At 34.3% G+C, this 20,647-nt stretch overlaps 1 protein-coding gene across 1 annotated transcript in view; it reads right to left on the bottom strand.

The window, feature by feature from the left end:
* Positions 1 to 4,530: 4,530 nt before the first annotated feature.
* LOC137930385 (uncharacterized) overlaps positions 4,531 to 20,647 on the bottom strand; it is a 31,059-nt gene continuing 14,942 nt past the window's right edge. Inside the window, exons 2-4 of the mRNA XM_068773626.1 lie at positions 6,484 to 9,218; positions 5,969 to 6,069; positions 4,531 to 4,616 (exon numbers count right to left, since the gene is read on the bottom strand). Coding sequence (XP_068629727.1) covers positions 4,531 to 4,616; positions 5,969 to 6,069; positions 6,484 to 9,182 — 2,886 coding nt within the window. The 5' untranslated portion in view covers positions 9,183 to 9,218. The remainder of the gene's footprint in view (positions 4,617 to 5,968; positions 6,070 to 6,483; positions 9,219 to 20,647) is intronic.

The following is a 20,647-nucleotide window of genomic DNA, read 5'->3' as shown; positions in this document are numbered from 1 at the left end:
ATGTTAAACACAATACTAATTCGACAAATTCGATATTAATTCGAAAAATAAAGTGATTACTCTGAAATGTGTTTAATTTTTTTTTCTTATTGCACCAGTTAGTTTTCACTCACACATATACACAGTACATATTAAGTTTGTCGGGGGCATCTACTATACAAATACATGATAAAGTGAGAGTAATTTATATATATGTATACATAAATGTTTATAAATATATATATACATATATATATATATACACACATGCATATATATATGTGTGTGTGTAAAAAGTTTGAGTATGACCGTTTAGTTTTTGGACAGAAATTCTAGAATCAATTTATCCTACAGATTAAGAGGCGTTTTTTTTTAAATAATTAAGGCATTATGCTTTGATTACCGACTCGGTCATTAAAAATTCAAAATTCGAATTAAACATTCCTTGTTGAACATACGATAGATTACTTTTTTGTATATTTTTTATATTTTATATTTTTTTGTTTATTTTTGTACATTTTTTATTAATTTTAAGATGAATAACTAATAAACATTAAATTAACCCAGAGGCGACACATCACTTCCTAGTTGTGCTTTCTTCTAAGTTTTCTAAACGTTGTCTGATATCTTATTGTACAAGTTCAAAGAAAATCGGTGATTTTTCTATGGACATACAAGACAATTTTCATACTTGTTACAGAAGCAAAAGTTAATTTTCTCTTTCACATTTTTTTCGCATGTTGCGGAACTTTTCTCGTTTGCATATTGTAGATGCAATAATAAAATGTTAAAATATTATTAAAATAAAACAGTTCGTCAAGTTATTCGCGTGATGCCGACGCCGTACTGGTACATAAAAGTTGGTTGGTAGGAAACTCGCGCCGGCGAGATCGGCCACTCATCGTACACCGTGCATCGGCGCGAGAATGGAAGCTAAGTTGTTAAATTGTAAATAGCAAGAATTGACGATTTCTGCAGCACAAAGACCGAGAGACCAAGTGAGGTAGGCGAAAGGGTACATTCAGTGAACTGCGACCGGCAAGCGCTGTTATTCGTGGAATATCATTTAATATTCACAGTCTATTTAACGTAATCCGAACGCCGGCGACTCGTTTCGAAACGATCGGTCGTGACGAATTACGCAAAACGTCGCGCTCCGTTGTCGCGACCGGCGTAACCTGACCCACAATGACTACCTCCACCAATAACATTCGTACGATATACTTATCTTCATAGGTCATAGTGTATTGGTCGAGAAATGAACGACTTTTTGTAATACTTATATCCATGAGTTTTTAAGGTCAAGGATGTGAATTTTTACTTTTACGTTAGACGCAAGGACACGATTATGGTTCTTATAGCTATGAGCTACGTGTTAGATTCGTATGCTTTTAAATCAAAATAAAGATTTTATTACATCAACAAATATTGAATATTACCCAACTTCATGGTTATAAGAGTCATATTAAGTGCACGCTATAGCCACCTCCTGAGATATTTAAAAAACAGGACGGTGGAAACAGACGAACGTCATGCCGTCATGGGTCAAGTGGTAGTGACCACATTCAAAGACGTAAAAGGCGAAAGAAACTGTGAGAAGGCCAGGGAGACTGTCAGGGAGTTTGTCATTCTTCCCAGTGAATAGGCTAAAAGGTAAGTGCAACGAACTCGTTGTTGACGAAGCGCTGATGAACCATTTTGGTGCTGTGGTTATGGCAGCCAAACTATCGGATGTGAAAGAGATCACCATAGCAGACCGCCTAGATTATTTCTTTTAGAGGAAGGATCCTCCTGAAGTTGTTGTGCACTCACAGGAACCCTATGGACGTGGCGTATGCGAAGAAGTGGTGCACTACCTGGGTCCCCTGCTCCGTGGAGAATACTCAGGTCGATAGACAACATCTCATTTGTCAAGGTTACGGTACAGATGTAGATTCAAGAGCGCCTACCATCCACGAGGTTCAGGGGCCAAACAGCGAGGAGATCATCTTTGTTCATCGAACAACAGACACCCTCGAACTATATGACGATGTCCATCATGCAGTAGTATCGGGGGCGCTCAGAAAGTTTGTGTAAATCAATATAATACATTTAACTGTATAAATTACTGTGGAAATTAAATTGAAAGAAGAACATAGAGATATAATAACATAAACAGTACAATGGGTAACTAGAGACATTTTTTACAGATAATCAAAATAAACCAAAGTACATGTAGCAGGTAGTTGACATGTACATTGCACGCTTTAGTTAAGAATAATATATTGATTTGGAAAAATAGAATATATAGAACGCTGTCAAATTAATAAAGAATTTGGTTTTGACGCGTCAAATTTTCTAATTGCTGCAGAGGTTCCCAAGCGAAAGATAGGTTCACTAATCTACATACAATAATATATATATATAAATATATATATATATATATATATATATATATATATATATATATATATATATATATATGTACAATATAAAATAACACACTACAATAATCCCTCATTTCAAAGGAATTACGCGTATATGTTACATCCGACAATTAAAATATAATTATGATGCACCGTAGTTGTTTCAACAACGAGGTTCCTCTATAATTGCGCAATTAGACGAGAGAATACGGCTTTGTGAATTCATCTACAAGATAAATCCAAATTGGCTGTGTCAATGAAATCCTTGGATTCTTCAGGATCTATACAAAATGATTATAGTATTTTTCCCGCTGGATAATTTTGAATGGACTTTACTTATGTAATGATTCGGCTAGGTTCTCTATTTTTACCTGAGTTATACAACTCCCAAGTGACACTTTTATGGTCTCCCTTTTTGGGGATCTCCCGTTCCACCTTCCACAATTCGGGTAAATAACTTTAACAATATATTTTTTCATCTCTAATTCTTCTTTCATCCTTTATAATATCTAATATTACAATTTCTATTTACCGGAATCAGGCGTTACTTTGCGGAAGTCCATCCTAAGTAAGAAAAGGACCAATATTTAGTCACATGTAACTCAGCACTCTGTGTTTGGCACTAATCGGTGTAACATAACTCCTGAAGATGTCCCGTGGAGGGCTGAAACACGTGTTGAGTAGTTTGGCGGTGGCGGTTGTGTGATTCGCATTGTTTGCTGCATACGCATTTATCAGCGGGCTGGCGGGCGGTGCACTTTGTTGCACGACTACCACTGCATGTGCGGAAGTGGCTCAATATTGGTCCTTTAATTAATCATAGACGTCGTCGTCTTTAACATCAGGCGAAGGGTCTAATGAAAGCATATATTTTTGGTTATTATATATGCAATCAACAATTTATAAATATATTAATATTCAGGCAAAGACCTGTAGTCGATAAAAAAGGCAAAGGGCTTACTTAAAACTATGTAATTAAAGGTACCTTAAGTTGAGAATTGTGAGCTTATGACCTTACCGGAAGCCAACTTATGTTTAGCTTGGTTACACTACTCTGAGACTTTGATATCACTCACTACTGTTTGGCGGTAATTATGACCTCTTGTAATCTAAACCAACAGTCAGTTGAGGGTACGATTTCGCGGTGTCACATTATCACACTTAAAGAACAATAGAAATAATTATAAAATGTTTTAAAAACTCCTTTGTCATAAGAACGTACGATTATTTTGAATCCTTGAGTGTAAACAATGGTTTATCTACAAAATAGTTTTTACTATAAACTTTACATTTACCGCTTCATGCATCCGAAGTTAGTGTCCTAATTATAGAACATTGATGTGAAGTTTTGGGTAAACAATTGTTGTATATAATAATTTGACCTAAATAAAATAGCATTGAAAATGCTATAACAATTTTAACGTAACCTATTAATATAAACGATATAATTTCTATCACCATTTCACCGGGAGGACATAGGTTAGCACAAGCTGTAATTAATCGGCGTGGAAGGCTGTGTCCTTCTGTGAGACGGCTGAAAGGGATCGACGGAGGATAGATCATACTTGGGGACGACGCCGTCAGCGCTGGGACGTGCTTTATGACAGCTCTCTAGAGAATAGTGTTTTCTAATCAGAAGCGAGACCTTTGGAGTAACGTGTGTTTAGGATGGGGGCCTTAAACTCCCACTAGATTCAGCGACTGTGAAGTAGATAATTAATTAATGTGGTCCCGACCTATCGTAATAGCAACACGAGGGTTTCTGGGTTAGCGTGGACTACGCATACCCCGGAACGGGTTATGTAAAATAGCAGAGACGGTCCATGAGCAGGAGATGCGATCACCGGGGCGGTTTTAGCGGGTAGAAATCCCACATAGCCCCCTGAAGCAGTGTCTTGAACATCCGGAAAATTTCCCTCCCGAAACGAAAATAAAAAGCTATAATGTACAAATTAGATGAAAAGATAATTAGAAAAGCATATTCACAGCGACCAGTTTAAGTAAACGGTTTTATAAAAAAAGACGCGTTATTTGACTAATAAAAAAATAACGCTTCATCTATTGACGATGTTGCTAAGGTAACATCAATGAATCTAATGCTATGTGAGCATGTGTAGTAATTCTTAATTCTAAAGCTCTATGTGGGTCAGTGGTTGACGAATGTTATCACTAACCAGGCCACGGGAGGCCGCTCCACTAAATCGATATTTGTTATGACGGCAAAGCCTTTTGCTGTTCACCAGTATAATTAGTATTATTCCTTTATTCAATTATGCTTGTCATGGCGTCCGCAAGTGGCCTAATATAATACAACCTTAAATTAAATAGACATATCTTATGGTGGCATTTTTAAACCTAAAATACACAGTTACGAGAATTCCTGCGCTACGCTATTTTATATTCTCTGAGGTTTGTCAAAATATAGAATATACACAAACAATATGCACATATCCTAAGCGGATCTAGGCGCCGGAGTGCGTCGGCGTAGGAATCCGAGCCCACGCGACTCGGCCCCTGAACTTGCGACAGCAAAGTGCATTGTTATAAAAGCTCAATGAACTCTAGTGCGAAATTATATTGTTTATCTTTCAATAGATTTCTTGATACGTTCAATGTAAGGTCAAAATTTATTATTTGTCAATTTCGCTCAACTTCTTTTTGACTTTTTAAATACTATTTGTTTAACATAGCCTATAAAAATATTAATGTCCTGTTATATATAAAAACTAAATTCCTCTAAACATTTTTTATATATTTATTGTAAAATTTAATAGAAATTAATTTAAATGTTGAGGTGATTGTATTACATCGTACTCTTGGACCTATGTTTGAATGTGTTTTTTAAAAGAAAAACACTTTAATTATAATTTTCGGAAGCTGCTTTCTCACTGCCAGCTACCCGGAAAATAACATAGCCAGTAGGTTGAAACAGGTGTTTTTCTTAACTGGCATCGTTTATATATCAGTACAAAATATAATTTGTAAAGCAATAAGTTTCCTTTTGTTGTATTGAAGCAGAAATGCAGTGAAATTTGTAAAGCTGGTCACTGACTCGTAGGCGATTCGTCATAACTTTGAATGAAACCTGTCAGAATCGACCTCGCAATTCTCGCGTCCTAAGTTTTGCAACGATATTAACGACAGGCGCATTTTGACGTTAAATTATTTTTTGTCTAAATATATAGTTGTTGATGGCCTGTTAACAATATCGAGGGAATGTTGGTTTATGGTCCGTCATAGAGGTAAAAATTTTCATAAGGTCTTTTTCAAAATGGAACTATAGCGTCCATTCCAAAAGCTTATAAACGTCATAATGTTTTTTGGATATATATCACGTGTCTTTTCATAGTTCTAAAGTAAGCAAAAAAACTGTGTTAAGTTTATTTTTTTATTATATGTGTTAACCTTCCTATTATAAAAAAGTTTATGCATGTATAAAATTCATACACGAAATATTAATATTGTAGTTTCAAAGGAGATAACGTTTCTCACGTCATCTAGTGATTAAATACGTTTCAATAGTGCAAATGTAACCGTATAGATGGAGTTAAATGCAATCGCGTAAATCATAATAATAAACTTACCTTTGTCTTCATTTTTCTGCTTTGGGGTCCTCTGCCATTGGTGCCGCACTTTCTGGGACCAGCTGATGGGACTCTTTCTGCCGCGACTCCTCTCACGTACGCTACAAGGAATATATATAATTAAAGTCTGAAATAATACTAATACTTTAGTATAAACTGATAAATTTAATGTTTCGTAATAGACAGGTAGGTAAGTTACAATAGTATGTGGTTTTGTGGATGTAAAGTATCTTACAAGTTTTCGACTGTCCGTAGATGAATATTTTTTTCCGAAGAGAAATACTGGCGCTGTAGGCCTTGCAGCAAAATGAAGTCATTTCTGATAATGTTGTATTACTTTCAGAACTTTATTACTAATTAAAATAATATAAATATAAGGGTAGTTCGTTAGAAGATAGTGGATGAAGACAGCTTCCAACCAGTTCTTTTTGAAATCTATGGTGAAGAGTTATATCCAGCAATCAACGACCTATGGCTGAAATTATGAGGATGATAATGAAGTAAAGGGAACTTACATAACAATTTTCTGTTCATCAGTCTTTTCTTCATCGGAGACGTCGACCCAGTCGTCGCTTCGATCACTTCTGTCGCTGGCGCTGGTAGTACTGCTCGGCACTTGGAAGGCGATCTCCTGCCCGTTGTAACTCATCATAGACCGTTGTCCGTATATGCTATTGGTCTTCTGCTCGCTTGACATAGTAGATTGGCTGATATTGGACATGTTGTCAAAGGACAGCCGCTTTTGAACAGCTCCGGAGAGCTGCTTCTTTAAGTTGTTTCTCAGCTTGACCATGCTGGGACTATTAGGTATGCTCTCGTAACAGTGAGATACGGGTGTGCCGTCTGCATGTTTGATGGTGTCGTATATGTTCTCACTGTCATATCCGGTGTAGTCGGAGGATACAAAGGAATGTCGACTGTTGGGGCTACCTTCGTTTGACTTCTCGTTTGCCGGTATTTTCTCATATATCCTCTCCGAACCGATTTTCTCGTAACTGACCGTTGAAGTGCCGCTTACAGATTTCGAAATTGCATAGTTTTTACCGCTCTCTTCTTTGCTGTAAGGGACATAGTTCTCTGCTATTTGAATCCCAGAACTTGACGTCATGCAGTATGGCTTTACCGGTGACTTGCAATATTCATACCCATCGTCACTGTCACCATCACCTCTAGTTCTCTCTTCCAATTGATTGAAATAAACCTCGTAATTATGTAAACTACTCTCATCACCTTCTGGATGGGATCTTGCTTCTAAAAGTGATTGATAAATATTTTCTTCTTTAGTAGATTGAGATTCCTCTTTAGGTATTTCTGGTAGCGGACAGTTTATTTTTGAAGTCCTGTCGATAGATTTAATAGGGATAATGACTACGTTTTCATTGTCTCTCGGTTCCAGTACCTCGTAGTCGTCTTCGACTACCTCCTCTTTTTTTGGTTTAGTAGTGAACCCGACTAGTACTTCCTTATTGTAAGCCTCAACTAGATTTGTTTCAAAGTCGGAGTTAGTGTCACATTTGAGATTAACGACTACTGTGCCATTTTGAGATTCATTGCTTTCGACTCGCTCTTGACTTTGAGAATCCTTCGTAGAACTTTTAGTTTGTTCATCAGAGGAAGTTGTATCATTGATAGTTACGCTAACAAAACCATACGGTCCTTCTGAAATAGTTTTATCACAGTCAGAATAAACCTGATTACTCTTTCGTCTCCAAAGAAACGATTCATTAGGTGTAATGTTCGAATTGATATCGGCTTCTTCATCCTTTGATGGGACTAATGTTTCTTCATGTTCGTTAGTTTTGGCCGATATGGTTTCATCAAGATCTTCTTGTATTATTTCGACAGGATGTAATGTTAATTTTTCAGAATGTATGTAATTAGTTTTATACTTCTTCTTATCATAAATAGGTTCTTTCCTTTTTTCTGAAGCTGCTTTGAAACCTTCTAAAACCGTTTCGCCAGAAACCGGTCTAATCGTTTTAATTTTTGGTACGCCATCTTTGAGTACGAGATTTTTCGTTAATACTAATGATGATTTCTTTTCAGGTACTTTAGGTTTCTCTTTTTTTACCACAGTGTCGGTTAAATTATTGACTTGTTGAGTTGTTTGTTTTTTTAAAACTTTGTTGGAGTTAGATTGAGCACTTATTTCGCATTCAAATTTCTTTATAACATTTTTAACAACATTAAGTTCTGGAATTGTATTCTCTTCGGTCTTTGGAGCGCTGTTAGTTTTTATTTTGGTGGGAGTGCCATCAATTGAATCGGAACCGCTCTGTTGCTCACTAGAGTCGTGGTATAACAACCTTTTTTTTGGAGATTTTGGGATCTTATTTCCATCAGATTTTGATCTTAATACTCTAATCTTTGAAATGTTATCAGTGAGGACTAACTTGTCTATGGAATCCATACTGGAGCACCGTTTTTTTCCGTAACGTTTCTTAGAACTTCTTCTTTGTCGAACCACGATTTTGATATTAGGACTTGAACTCAAGGTTGAAGATGGAGTGGAGCTGTTACTAATGGAGTATCGGGAGGCTGTTTGTAAGTCCTCTATTGTCTTTGCAAGCTTTGATTGTTTTATCGGTCCTTTGTTAGGTTCTTTAATTAGGTCGTTAAATTTTTTGGTTAATTCTGATACCTTATTGCTAGTTATTGTCATTGTGGTTTTTGTTGCAAACGGTGGTCGCCTGTAAGCGGTGGAGACATTCTTGATTTTGAAACTGACTTTCCTTTGTTGTTGTTCGATTTTTTTCTTTACATTGCTCGATACGTCCAATGGGAGGGACAGTGCCTGTTCGTCTTTAGGTTTAGGATCACGTTTAGTTGCGGCATTTTTCCCTCCTCCTGTACTTCTAGTGTCCTCGCTTTCTGTTGTAATGGCTATTTGTGCGTAGTGTAACGTGGATTCGTTAATCACATTCCTTTGTGGTAAGTTAACGGTTGCGTTAAGGAAAGCTTGTTTTGCGTCACTCATCGACTTTGTCCTCGTGTCTTTGGGGGACAGCGAGGACTGTATCGGGATCGAATACACGCACTTGTTTCTGTCATCGTGTTTGTCCTTTACCGCCATGTTCGTTTCTGGAAGAATGAAGCTCTTTGTCTGAGCTTTGACAGTACCGTGCACTCTTTCGTCGCTATTAGATCTGTTAATCGATGTTATCAAACTCTTTGCGGTCAAAGATTCCTCGGCCATCAGATTGTTTAAAAGCATTTGCGTTGGATATTTCTGACTGGTTTTCTACGCCATCTGAAACAATTGAAATATTCATTAGTGATTGATGATTTCTAATAATAATTAATGAAATTAAAATTAAATAAAAACTATTATGTTTTACAATTAAATGAAGTGATTAAAACTGTCATTAAGTTTCAGGTAATGATATTTTTTTGTGTCATAAGAAAGTTCATTAATGTCAATAGATATAAAACGTTTTCAAATTCATTTTTAAGAGTCGAGCGCCATTGTTAGCGAGTTCCCACGAGATTGCCTCCGCGATAGGATCTGAAAATATGTGAGCCATACGGATGATTAGCTGACGCAAGAACGAAAACAAAAGACGTTTCCCACCATTCTTTAAAGACGCTTTGGTTGCTGGGATTGGCAGGTAGTCGATTTCTATATAACTATTTGATACTAGATTTGACAGAATTCGCGTTGGAAAGTCATTAGCATGTCACAGTCCAATAGTGTAGTAATAATAATAATTTTATTTATAAGAAAAGAAACAATTCATATAGCTCGAGGCGATTTCTATCAGACAACCTTTGGATGGAGATGAGAGGCATGAACGAGAGGGCAGTTTAGGGTGTACGTACATACGTTCATATATATACACAAACATTTATATGTAATATATATGAAGGAGAAAAATGGCAACATTAGGATAGAAAGATGGTAGGATTGACATTGACTTGGACTTTTAAGTATATGTATTAATTAAAGTTTTAGAAGTAAAGTCGGGTGTTTTTCCATTGACCATTCCACATATTTATATATATATATATATATATATATATATATATATATACACACACATATATATATATATATGTATATATATATATATATATATATATATATATATATATTATACATATTACAAAAATACTTATTCTATTATTGTAATATTTTATTAAACGACAATTCATAAATAGCACAATTTAAAAAGAAATGAACATTTTATTAATAGCATCACCGCCATTAGCAAAAATGTCCGTTTCTAATTGACTTTTTAGAAATGTATTTAACAGAATTATTGCTTTTCTGTGTTCCGTGATCCGATAGCTTGGCATTTATAAGTAATTAAGACAGATTTAATTTATAAAAGACTACCGGTCTCCGTGGACGTGTGCAGTGGTAGATTAGCGGTACATTACTGAGATTTATGATCGCAGGTCGCGGTGAACAATTTTATATAATTCACACTTTGTGCATTAATTATATTGGATGGTCATTGCTCCCAAACAAGCTTCTAGACCAGTGATTCCCAAAGTGGTCTGGTATATAGACCCCTAGAGGTCTATGACAACCTGCAAGGGGTCTACGTCAGCGAAAAAATATTTAGGGGTCCATGAAATGAAAATGGATGTCCACGATAGTGGATCTCAACACACACTGATATCAAGTATCGTTAATTGAAGTTAATAATGAAACCAAATGTCGTTGTAATAAGAATACGCATTTTCAAAATAATTTGAAATTAAAATAACTTATTCAACAATCGGAACATTTATAAATACCGGCACCGTCGCCAGTTCGGCTGCATTGTCCACGGATCGCCTATTCATACGCCACCAAACGCGTATGCCTCCATTGTCATACAAATTCAAAGGTAAGCGAACACCAAGATCGGAGGTTAGACACGCCGTCTCCGGAACACGTTGCGACATGATTTGTGCACTTGGTAATAAGTTATAAAATTCAACTAGTGTATACGGCATTTGATTTGGCATTTCGATTTCGACGGTAAAGGAAATTCTCGATTCGAGGAAAAAATAAGGGGAAATAGTCATAATAATAGTCAATATACTCTTACCAAACACACACACACACATATATATATATATATATATATATATATATATATGCATATTTAAGATTTCTACCCATGTATGGACTCATCACAATATCTCTGTAACCATAACGCTTAGAAACTTGAAAATTGGTAGGAATATTCCTTTCGCCGAATAAATGTCAGCTATTAAGTGTATTAAATTTAACAAACGAAATAAGTATATTACTTACAATTAATAACAATGATATCTAGTTTCATTAACTTCATTTACGTCTAGCAAAACTTGACATTATTAGGATTTTAGGGAAATCCCTCGTAGGAGAGTTGAAAGAGCGTTCAATAAAAATGCATATAGCTCGCTAGGTATAAAATCGGACAGAATTTTTTTAAGAATATTAAAACATACCATAAATTAATTTTTAAAATTCACTCATATAATAGTATAATATCGTATTCGCCTGATTTGGTTCCGTGCAACTTCTGACTATTCAGCAAAATCAAAACGCCAATGTGGGGATGTCGTCTTAACACGATTAAGGAGGTAAAAACGTCTTGAAGGCTATACCGGAAAAAGACTATTCCGATTGTTTCTAGAACTATAAAAAGCGTTGGCATAAGTGCGTTTTATCGTAAAGGAATTTTTTTGAAAGGGATGAAATTAGTTTGGAATAATATATACCGAATTTACATTTTATAAACAAATTCAATTTACTTTTTGATCACATTTGTACGTATAAATTTGTTACCGCTCTGTTTGTATTTACATTGTATTTTTTCTAAATATTATTTTGTAAATAATGATACTAGTTGCGTAATTGTTAAGCTCGTATATTATTGTCAATAGATTAATTCGAATTACGAAATTGACTGTTGTTCCAAAAAAAAAAAACTGAATATAAAATGGCGCCAACGTTATTACCATATGTGAACGTGTATTAAACACGAATGAACAGTTGATGCGTAATTATAACTGTGGTAGGGTTACTCTGCACTTCGCACATGGGCAGCTGCGATTTGGATGTAGTGACGACATTCCTGATATTAAACAAAGGGACATATTGTGTTAATTACATTTAGTCGATATCAAGGAAAGGAAGCTATATGCATTAAACATTATTAAGTAAACTGTGGTTTTAATATATATGCTGTGTGCACCAGAAATTTATCAAATGTTACAAAAAAAAATCTTTTAACTAAATAGGTAATACTAGTGTTACAAAAAAATAATTTTAGTTCAAACATGGCTGGACAAAAAGCATAATCAGACAGTTTTTTTCAATAGATTTGAAGACGAACTTAATCATAATTTTTTTTATTGTATTTTGTTTTTATTTTCAAAACTATCAATGATCTATACTAGCATTAAATATTTAATACTCCTTATAAATATTACTACCACCGTTAATTCACTCAACACGTGTTTCAACTCTCCACGGAGCATCCTCAGGAGATGTTACACCGACCAGTGCCAAGTGCCAGTGTCTTTTTCACTTGTGTTTTGCATTGATTGCCGCACGCGCATTTATCAGCGGGCTGGCGGGCGGTGCACTTCATTGCATGACTACTGCTGCATAGCGGAAGTAGCTATATATTAGTCCCTTTCTTAGTGATAATTAGCCTATCTAATACAATACAGTGTTGTCATAGATTATGTAAACCATAATTATATGAACTTTGCACTTTACACTTTGCTGTCGTTCCTTAAAGGATGTTAAAAAGACACAATTACGTTCGGCATAATTATTTGCAGACAGGATGCAATCAGTAATAAAGTAAAACACATTATTCCACAACGTTGAAAACGTGTGTAATTTAAAGTGGAATAACGACAAATATTAAGTATTTAGGAGTTAGATCTGATTGGAGATAGGAAGGTGGTGTACGAGCGAGGCGGGTCAGATCGTGCAGGCCGCGCGCTTTCACCGAGAGTAGAACTTCAATGAGAGTATAAATATTTAACAGCGCAGTTTATGCAACACTAATAAAACCAGAATGTTCCTGTAGTATTTATTCACAAACACGTTTTTTGTTTAAACAAACTTTTGATCTTCTTCTTCTTCTTTCCCTTTTCCCTTTATTTGGGGTCGGGTCTTAAACAAACTTTTGATATTGTTTACAAAATTAGTATATGTATGAACATTGTAGTATCAATGGGCGTCAACAGATGGCGCTAGTAGATTACTAACATAAACGCATAAAAGGGACACCGCCCGATGCTGTCGACATTAACAAAGAAGACTCGACAACAATGCGACGTATATATATTTAAATATATGCAATATATTATGTTTATATCATTATAGTTAGTAAAAGTCGATAGTATGTTGTTATTCTCATTTCATGTTGATGTTTCCTTTCTTTCTCTCTTATGATATCTATTTATTTTATTGTTCCATCTCTGCACTTCCCATTGTGATAGAAAATGCCTTCGGTGTTAAGTTCCCTGTTATACATACACTTTATAAGAGGTGTTTAAATAAGTAATCAAATTGAGAATAAAGGCTTTATCTACATCTCGAGCAGCTATCCTATTGTGGCCTGCATATTGCTGCTTAAACTTGAGTTGAGGCTAGTGTAATATACATATATTTATATACATATATAAAGATGAATATGTATTTATATATATTTATACAACTATACGACAACCGTAGTTTGTTGATATATATTTTGGTCGATGTCTGACAAATGATTTTTACTTACTTTACAGGATTCTAGTAGAGCGTTGAAGGTTTTTAACCTAAACATCTGAAGATCGAGCACTGCTACAGAAATCTCAGTTCAGGCGGATACATTTTTATTACAACTAAATAAGGCCTTGTTTATTACATTCATAAATTATAGCTGGCTAAAAATCTTCATAAATTATTATTATATTATATTACATAAAAGAGGAACAGGAAACGTTTTATTTATGCGAGATTTAAACACAGTCATAATACATAGGAGTTTATTAGCTATAACCCCACTTGTGACGGTCTTCACTCGTTATGTCGAGGAGTAATGGTGTGTAAACATTACCGTGTTGTCGTATTCGAGAAAAGGCGACGAAGGTTTTATAATACTGAATTATCAATACATACTCATATATAGTGAATTTCGCAACCGATTTCGTCGATGACTTTTTTTAAATATAAAGCGAATTTGGTTCGTGAAGCGTATTAATGAAATTTACTGTAAAATATTCTAGACGGTAGATGTAATGGTATATTATAAAGAACTTGCGTAGTCGCTAACGGATTTGCACTTTACATAGACAAGAGTATGTCGTGATTCGATTTGCTAGCCAGTGAAATTCCTCAAGGTAGTTAAGAGCAGTGGGGATCAATTTGCGGCCCGCTAAGTTTTTTTATATTCATTTTAATTAGTACAGCTAGGGTGTTTTGTTTACAATATTTTTCTTTTCTTATCTGCAAGTCACGACAGCGTTTTATTATTGATTACATTTTTAAAATAGGTAAATACAGCTAAAAATGATTATTTGACACGTACAAATTCAGATATGACTTCGTGCGGAATTTCACTTGATCCAACCATCGTAACATGGTAAGATTTCTGTATCTCATATCATTTTATTTGCCTTGAACAACAAGTCTATACCGTCATCTTTATTTTGCATAACCTGGCCAAATTACATCGAAATTCATGAGTTATCCGACAGGCGTTCCTGATGACGGTAAACAACTTTGACCTCTCTTTTATCGTTACTTTTCCGCGCTACACTAAATATATTCATAAGGCATGTCATTGTTCATCGTTTCAGCCCATGGACACCCACTGCCAGGCTTAGGCCCCCGAGTTAGCTATGGGGGGATATATCATATTGGCCACGCTTGACAGGCGAGTTGGCGATCGCAGCATGTAGTATTATGGTACGCAGAAGACTCTGCTACCCATCTTCTAAAAACTTGGGCACCATAATATCACACTGCGATCGCAAACACGCCTGTCAAGCGTAGCCATTATGATATATCCCCCATAGATATCTTTGGGTGAAGACTATGTCCTTTCAAAGCATAAAATTGATCACTATAATTGATTCATTACCAGCATAACAGAGCTAATCGATATACGAATAATAATAGATATATTTTGTTCATTTATTTGATATATTTTCATTAATGCAGTCCTTCGGTATTCAATGCGTAATACATTTTTAAAAGCGGCCCGCGAAATCATTTGCGTTGGTCAACTCTGGCCAATAGGAATGTTGGGGCACTGTCATTATTTCTATAGTATACAATAGTACAATACTACTCGGCCTCTGTCTATTGCCATTGTGTACGATATATTTTTCTTTAGATTTGTAAATAAACGTGTTATTTTTTTTGCTTACACGGTAGATTCAAATGTTTATGAACTTGGTTACTTAAGAATCTGCAGTCTTTATTTTGCGCCAAAATTTAGTTATATTACAACCAAATGTTTACCAGTTATTGAAATTAAACGTAAATAGATATAACAAGGTCTCCGTTATATATTTTAAACACAGGTTCGAATGTACATAAAGGGTTTTTGGACATAATTAACAAGGTCTTTTTTTAAGGCCCTGCTTTTGGGTCCTCTCGTACCCCTGTCATATCGAGAACAGGGACTCTTCTTTGTTATAAATAATTAACTAATTTTTGTTTTCTTACCATTTTCCTTTTTTGTTCTTCAATATATCTATTACCCTTCTTCCATTATTCACAGATCCAATCATTCTCTTACCATTTATTTACATTCCATTCACAACTCCGTCTTCCTCCGCCACAGCTTTTTAGGTAAATCACAGTGCAGTTTCAGTGCATTTATTTCTTTTATAATCACATTTTGTCACGTCTTGAGTTTTTACAATTGTGTTTATTTTCAAGACTCGTTACAAAAAAGTCATCTGCCAAACTAATGGGTGTACACCGCACGCTGTGCTTCAGGGTTCGTGGTCTTAACTTTAGAACCTTAAGGCTTCAGCGGCTGACCCATATGTTCAGCGCGCTAATCCGCTGGGCTATTTTGGTTACTTCCATTCATCTACGGATCGATTTCCTGATACAATCTATACACATTTAATAATCTATACCTTATTATACACCCCAGATAATCACTTAAAATAAACAATTTACACAGAGATACAAAAGGCAGTCTTATCGCTCGAGGCGATCTCTACAAGACAACCTTTGGATAGAGATGAGAGACATGAAGGTGGGAGAGCAGTTTAGGGTGTACATACATACAAATACATTCATTATTAAACACACATACATATAAACATACATATTTACAAACACACTTCTATATATATATTATTCGTATAAGTAACAAATGCTACGCAGTGCCTTATTTTAGGGGCCAAGGAAATGCTCTTTTAGCATAATTTTTATTAATCTGAATATTTATGATACATTATTAAATGTAACATATTAAACATGCTCCCTCCTTATCAAGTTTGCAAGCAGCTGTTTCCACATAGCCACCTGGCTTTAGTCGTTTATTTTAAACATATATTTTAATTATGATCTGTTGCGCTATACTTGACTATATCAACACCCTCTTTTTACACCAAACCGTTAGAATATGTATTAAAACGGCTAAAGTTGAGAGAGCTCTTGCCTTTGTTTGCTGTTAAAAGGTCTAATAACATAATAGAATGAAGATGTATAAGGTATATATAAATAGCTGGCAACATTTGGAAAATATATAACGGTATGCTCAATGTATCTATTATTTTTAATATGATAGCATGCATATAATATTGTAAAATGGTGGGAAATAATGTATAAAAAACATATTGATAATACGATTATGATAATTATTAATGTCATAGTGGGAGGAAAAAGCAATTGTTAGTAGCTCTCAAACCTGGAGTCAGTTCAACATAGTTCTTGGTGCTTACCACCTAAATCGATAGAAACCTAATACCATTAATGATGTCACATCTATGAATATACAGGGGAATTAATGGCGCCATATTTAGACGAGTAATTTTAAATTAATGTAATTGTAATTTTTTTTCAGCACATTCTATGTTTTATATTAAGTAAATATTGTATTACAAAATTCGAAATATAAGAACTGAAAGTCATAAAAAGATGGAAGAGAATTTCAACTGGCTCAAAAAAATCTCGTGTGCGTCTCACAAACCTCAGGCGGTGATCAGCACTTCTACGCACACTATATTAACTTACCCACTCTTGAACGAAGAAGTAATAATCTTGAAATAATATTCATCAGGAATTTTAAATGAATGAATGGAATCATTCATTCATTTGTATTTTTATATTACAATCGACATTGAAAACTAGTAAGGTTAATTAAAATGAAATTAACACAAATTAACATTTAATTATTAAAATGAGAGAAATTTTAATGTAAAGCTAAAAACAACGTAGTTAAGATTTGCATGTATTTTAGTATAGTTTAGTGGTCTTGATTTTTCGTATGTTATATATTTCCATTAAGGACTAAAAACGTTAATATACCTGTATAAAGAAAATAAAACCAAAAAATTGGATAAAAATAGGAATATGTTACTGGTACCAAATTATAATAAAATTAAAAATATTGCACAGAAAAATGAGATAAAAATTGTAAAATAGCATTATCCAGGAGGAATTTCGAAAAATGCGATGGCGATGTATGAAAGGTAATAAGGTGTAAAAAGGAATTCCAGAGAATGTGATAGAAAAACGCAATAGTGAAAAATATTGAAAGGAATAAACGAACAACTAGAAAATAAAAATTATTACGTGAATAAGTTATTAATAAAATATTGTCCATGAACACCCAAGGGACAACAGGCCTCAAAATCGGGGCCATAAAAAAAGCGATAGACAGCAGCGTCCTCTGCGTACCGTCGTAATACTACAACACGATCGCCAAACCACCTACCAAGCGAGGCGATTATGGTATATTTCACCATAGATATCTTTGGCGGAGACCTATGCCTTGCTATGAGCTTCTATCGGCAGAAGAGAGAGAGAAAAGAGAATATTTGTTAACCTTGTTGTAGATAGAGAGTTGTAGTAACTAATATGTAATTGAGTGTTCCAAATTGTATTGTTAATATATATACAATTTAGCTGTATTTACCCATTAGAGAAAATTGTGTAAGAAAAATTGTAAAAAATTATAAAACGCTGTCGTACCTCGCAGCTGGGAGAAGAAAGATCCGTATCAAATAGCGGCAACCCTCTCCCAACTGTCTGCGTGTAGTTTAAGCGAAAATTAAATATTGTAAAAAAAAACTAGCGATACAAATTAGAATTAATAAAAAAAAAAAGATAGAGAGTTGTTGTTTGAAAGACCTGAGTGTTTGCATCTTTGAACACGTTGTCATGCTGTTCGTCGAATATAGAATAATTTATGAAGAGAGATTTTTTGTTATTGTGAACTATATTTAGATCATTTATTCGATATATATTAACATTTTTTTTCTGTACGAAAAGTGCTATCACAATTTCTTTATTTGAATCACGTTTAATGAAAGGTCAGCTTAAATTTAAGGCATGTAAACGTACCCTTAGTTCTTGACTTACTCTATGAGATAAATTTAATATTTCTCTCCTCTTTTTGCTTCTTTTCATTTATTTTCATACTTGTTTTTACTTAGTTCACCTATTTTCACTGACATATATATTTCTACGCCCTTCAAAAAATAAAGGCCACAATATTTACTAGATAAATAGTTTATATTTAAAACACTTGAACAAATGATATATTAATGTAAATAAGAAATTTAAAAAAAAATCGAACGATATCAAGTTCACATTACTATTAAAAACATATTACCACTAATATATATATCTGTAGTACCAATAGATGTTTATGCGTTTTTATTTTTGAAAATTCCGCATGATTAGCCACGTCTGCCGGCCAGTACAATGACTCGGGTCTTCAATAAAGACGTCATTCATGGTAGCACAGAGACCCAAATACGTTAACAAAAGCGCGTTTTAAAAATCGAACGTTTCGAGGCCGTGAATTCTCCCTAACCTTGCGCACGCGCGGCCACCTCGGATAACTGTAGACTGTAACGGAATCGGCCATTGATTCTTTAATGTCACGGAAGTAGAAAACGAGAATTGACATGTAAAGAAAGATAAACAGTTTATTCATTATATATATACAGGATGATTTATTCTAGGTGTAAAAGTTTTAAAGGGGTGAATCTATAGCTTAATTACTTTCAATTAATGTATGGTATACCCTATACAAAAATCTTATGATAATATATAAAATAAAAAGATTTCTAAAATCGGATTACTACATTCTTATAAAATATTTTATTGTTTATTTTGTATTCCTGTAGACTTTGTACTTCCAAAAGTAACTGTCCTACCGCATTTTATAAGAAAATAAATAAATAAATGTAACATATTTACGTGTGATCAATTTATACAGGTTGATTGGAAATAGGTGTAGACTTTCCTGCCTTTTTGGTGACAAGTGAGCTATACATTCAAGTCCTTGAAGCTTTTACACCTATAACTAATCATCCTGTATATTTATTATAATAAAAACAATTATCATTGAAAGCATCCGATAATTCGTTTAAAAGTTTTTATATGGAATAATTTTGTTTGTGTTAGAAATACATATTCATTTATTTCATATTCAAATACAAATAAAACGTCAAAAGTATAGAACACTTTTAAATTTAATTGCTACATTCATTTTAATATTTTTTACGTAAGAAATATTGACAGGTTATTTATTACTTTTATATGAACGATAGAAACATGTGGATTCGTTTTTGATATTTTGCACAGGGAAATCAAAACATGGATATGCTTAATATTTGTCATATTTGATTCATAAATTTTAATATATTTAATATAAAAATATTAACAATTAATTATCAAACACATTTACAGAAAATATCACTTTACTTACTATACTTTATCTGCACTAGTCTATCATAGTATATGGAACAAAATTAAATATAGAAATTTCTAACTGATGGTTGAAGAAGGTCGCGGTACAACCTTCTCTGACGTCCAGGTCTCCGGTTTCAAGAGGATCTCAGATGTTCTTTCTCTCTCTCTTTCCGAAGCCTCTTTCTTCAACATCATATTTTGTCGTAATAAGAGAACCCGTCCCAACGAGAAAAATAAAATACGTAACATTACTTTCTACGAAGATAAAGATGCGATGAATATTATAATTATAAATATTTATCGACTAGGTCTTTCACTTATCTTTAAGTATCACACACACACACGTAACACTACAACTATGTGATTGTACATTGAATAAGTTTGATGAATGATTAATCTGTCGTTATTCAGAAATATCAACAGAAACTGGTCGTAATTATTGTTAAAGAGAAATTTCTTAAACCTACTGTTATATAATTTTGATGTAACTCGCATAAGGTATTTCGCAGTATTCGTAGCGACTTATATACGGTTTAATTTCATTCGAAATTCAAATTTCGAATGTGGAATGACAGCGGAATTTCGTACAAAAATGATTTAGGCCTGTAAAACGCTTTCCGAGGTGGTGGGAGGAGTGTGATGGTAGTAGTAACGAACCTACCAATCCGAGGTTCAGTCCTCTCCGGTATTCTGGTGTTGGAATGCTAAGCGGGTATTATCGGGTTGTGATAGCGCAAGCAGAGTTCTCCTTATGGGAGCTCTTGAGATTAGTCACTAAACCAAAGTAATGTTCCTTACACGGCGGC

This window comes from Battus philenor, unplaced genomic scaffold (assembly GCF_028537555.1).
Source record: "Battus philenor isolate CCGP_79_NKW_IND1 unplaced genomic scaffold, ilBatPhil1.0.hap1 SCAF_6, whole genome shotgun sequence".
NCBI lineage: Eukaryota > Metazoa > Arthropoda > Insecta > Lepidoptera > Papilionidae > Battus > Battus philenor.
Note: the sequence above shows the minus strand (reverse complement) of the source record. Positions and strands in the feature narration are given on the sequence as shown.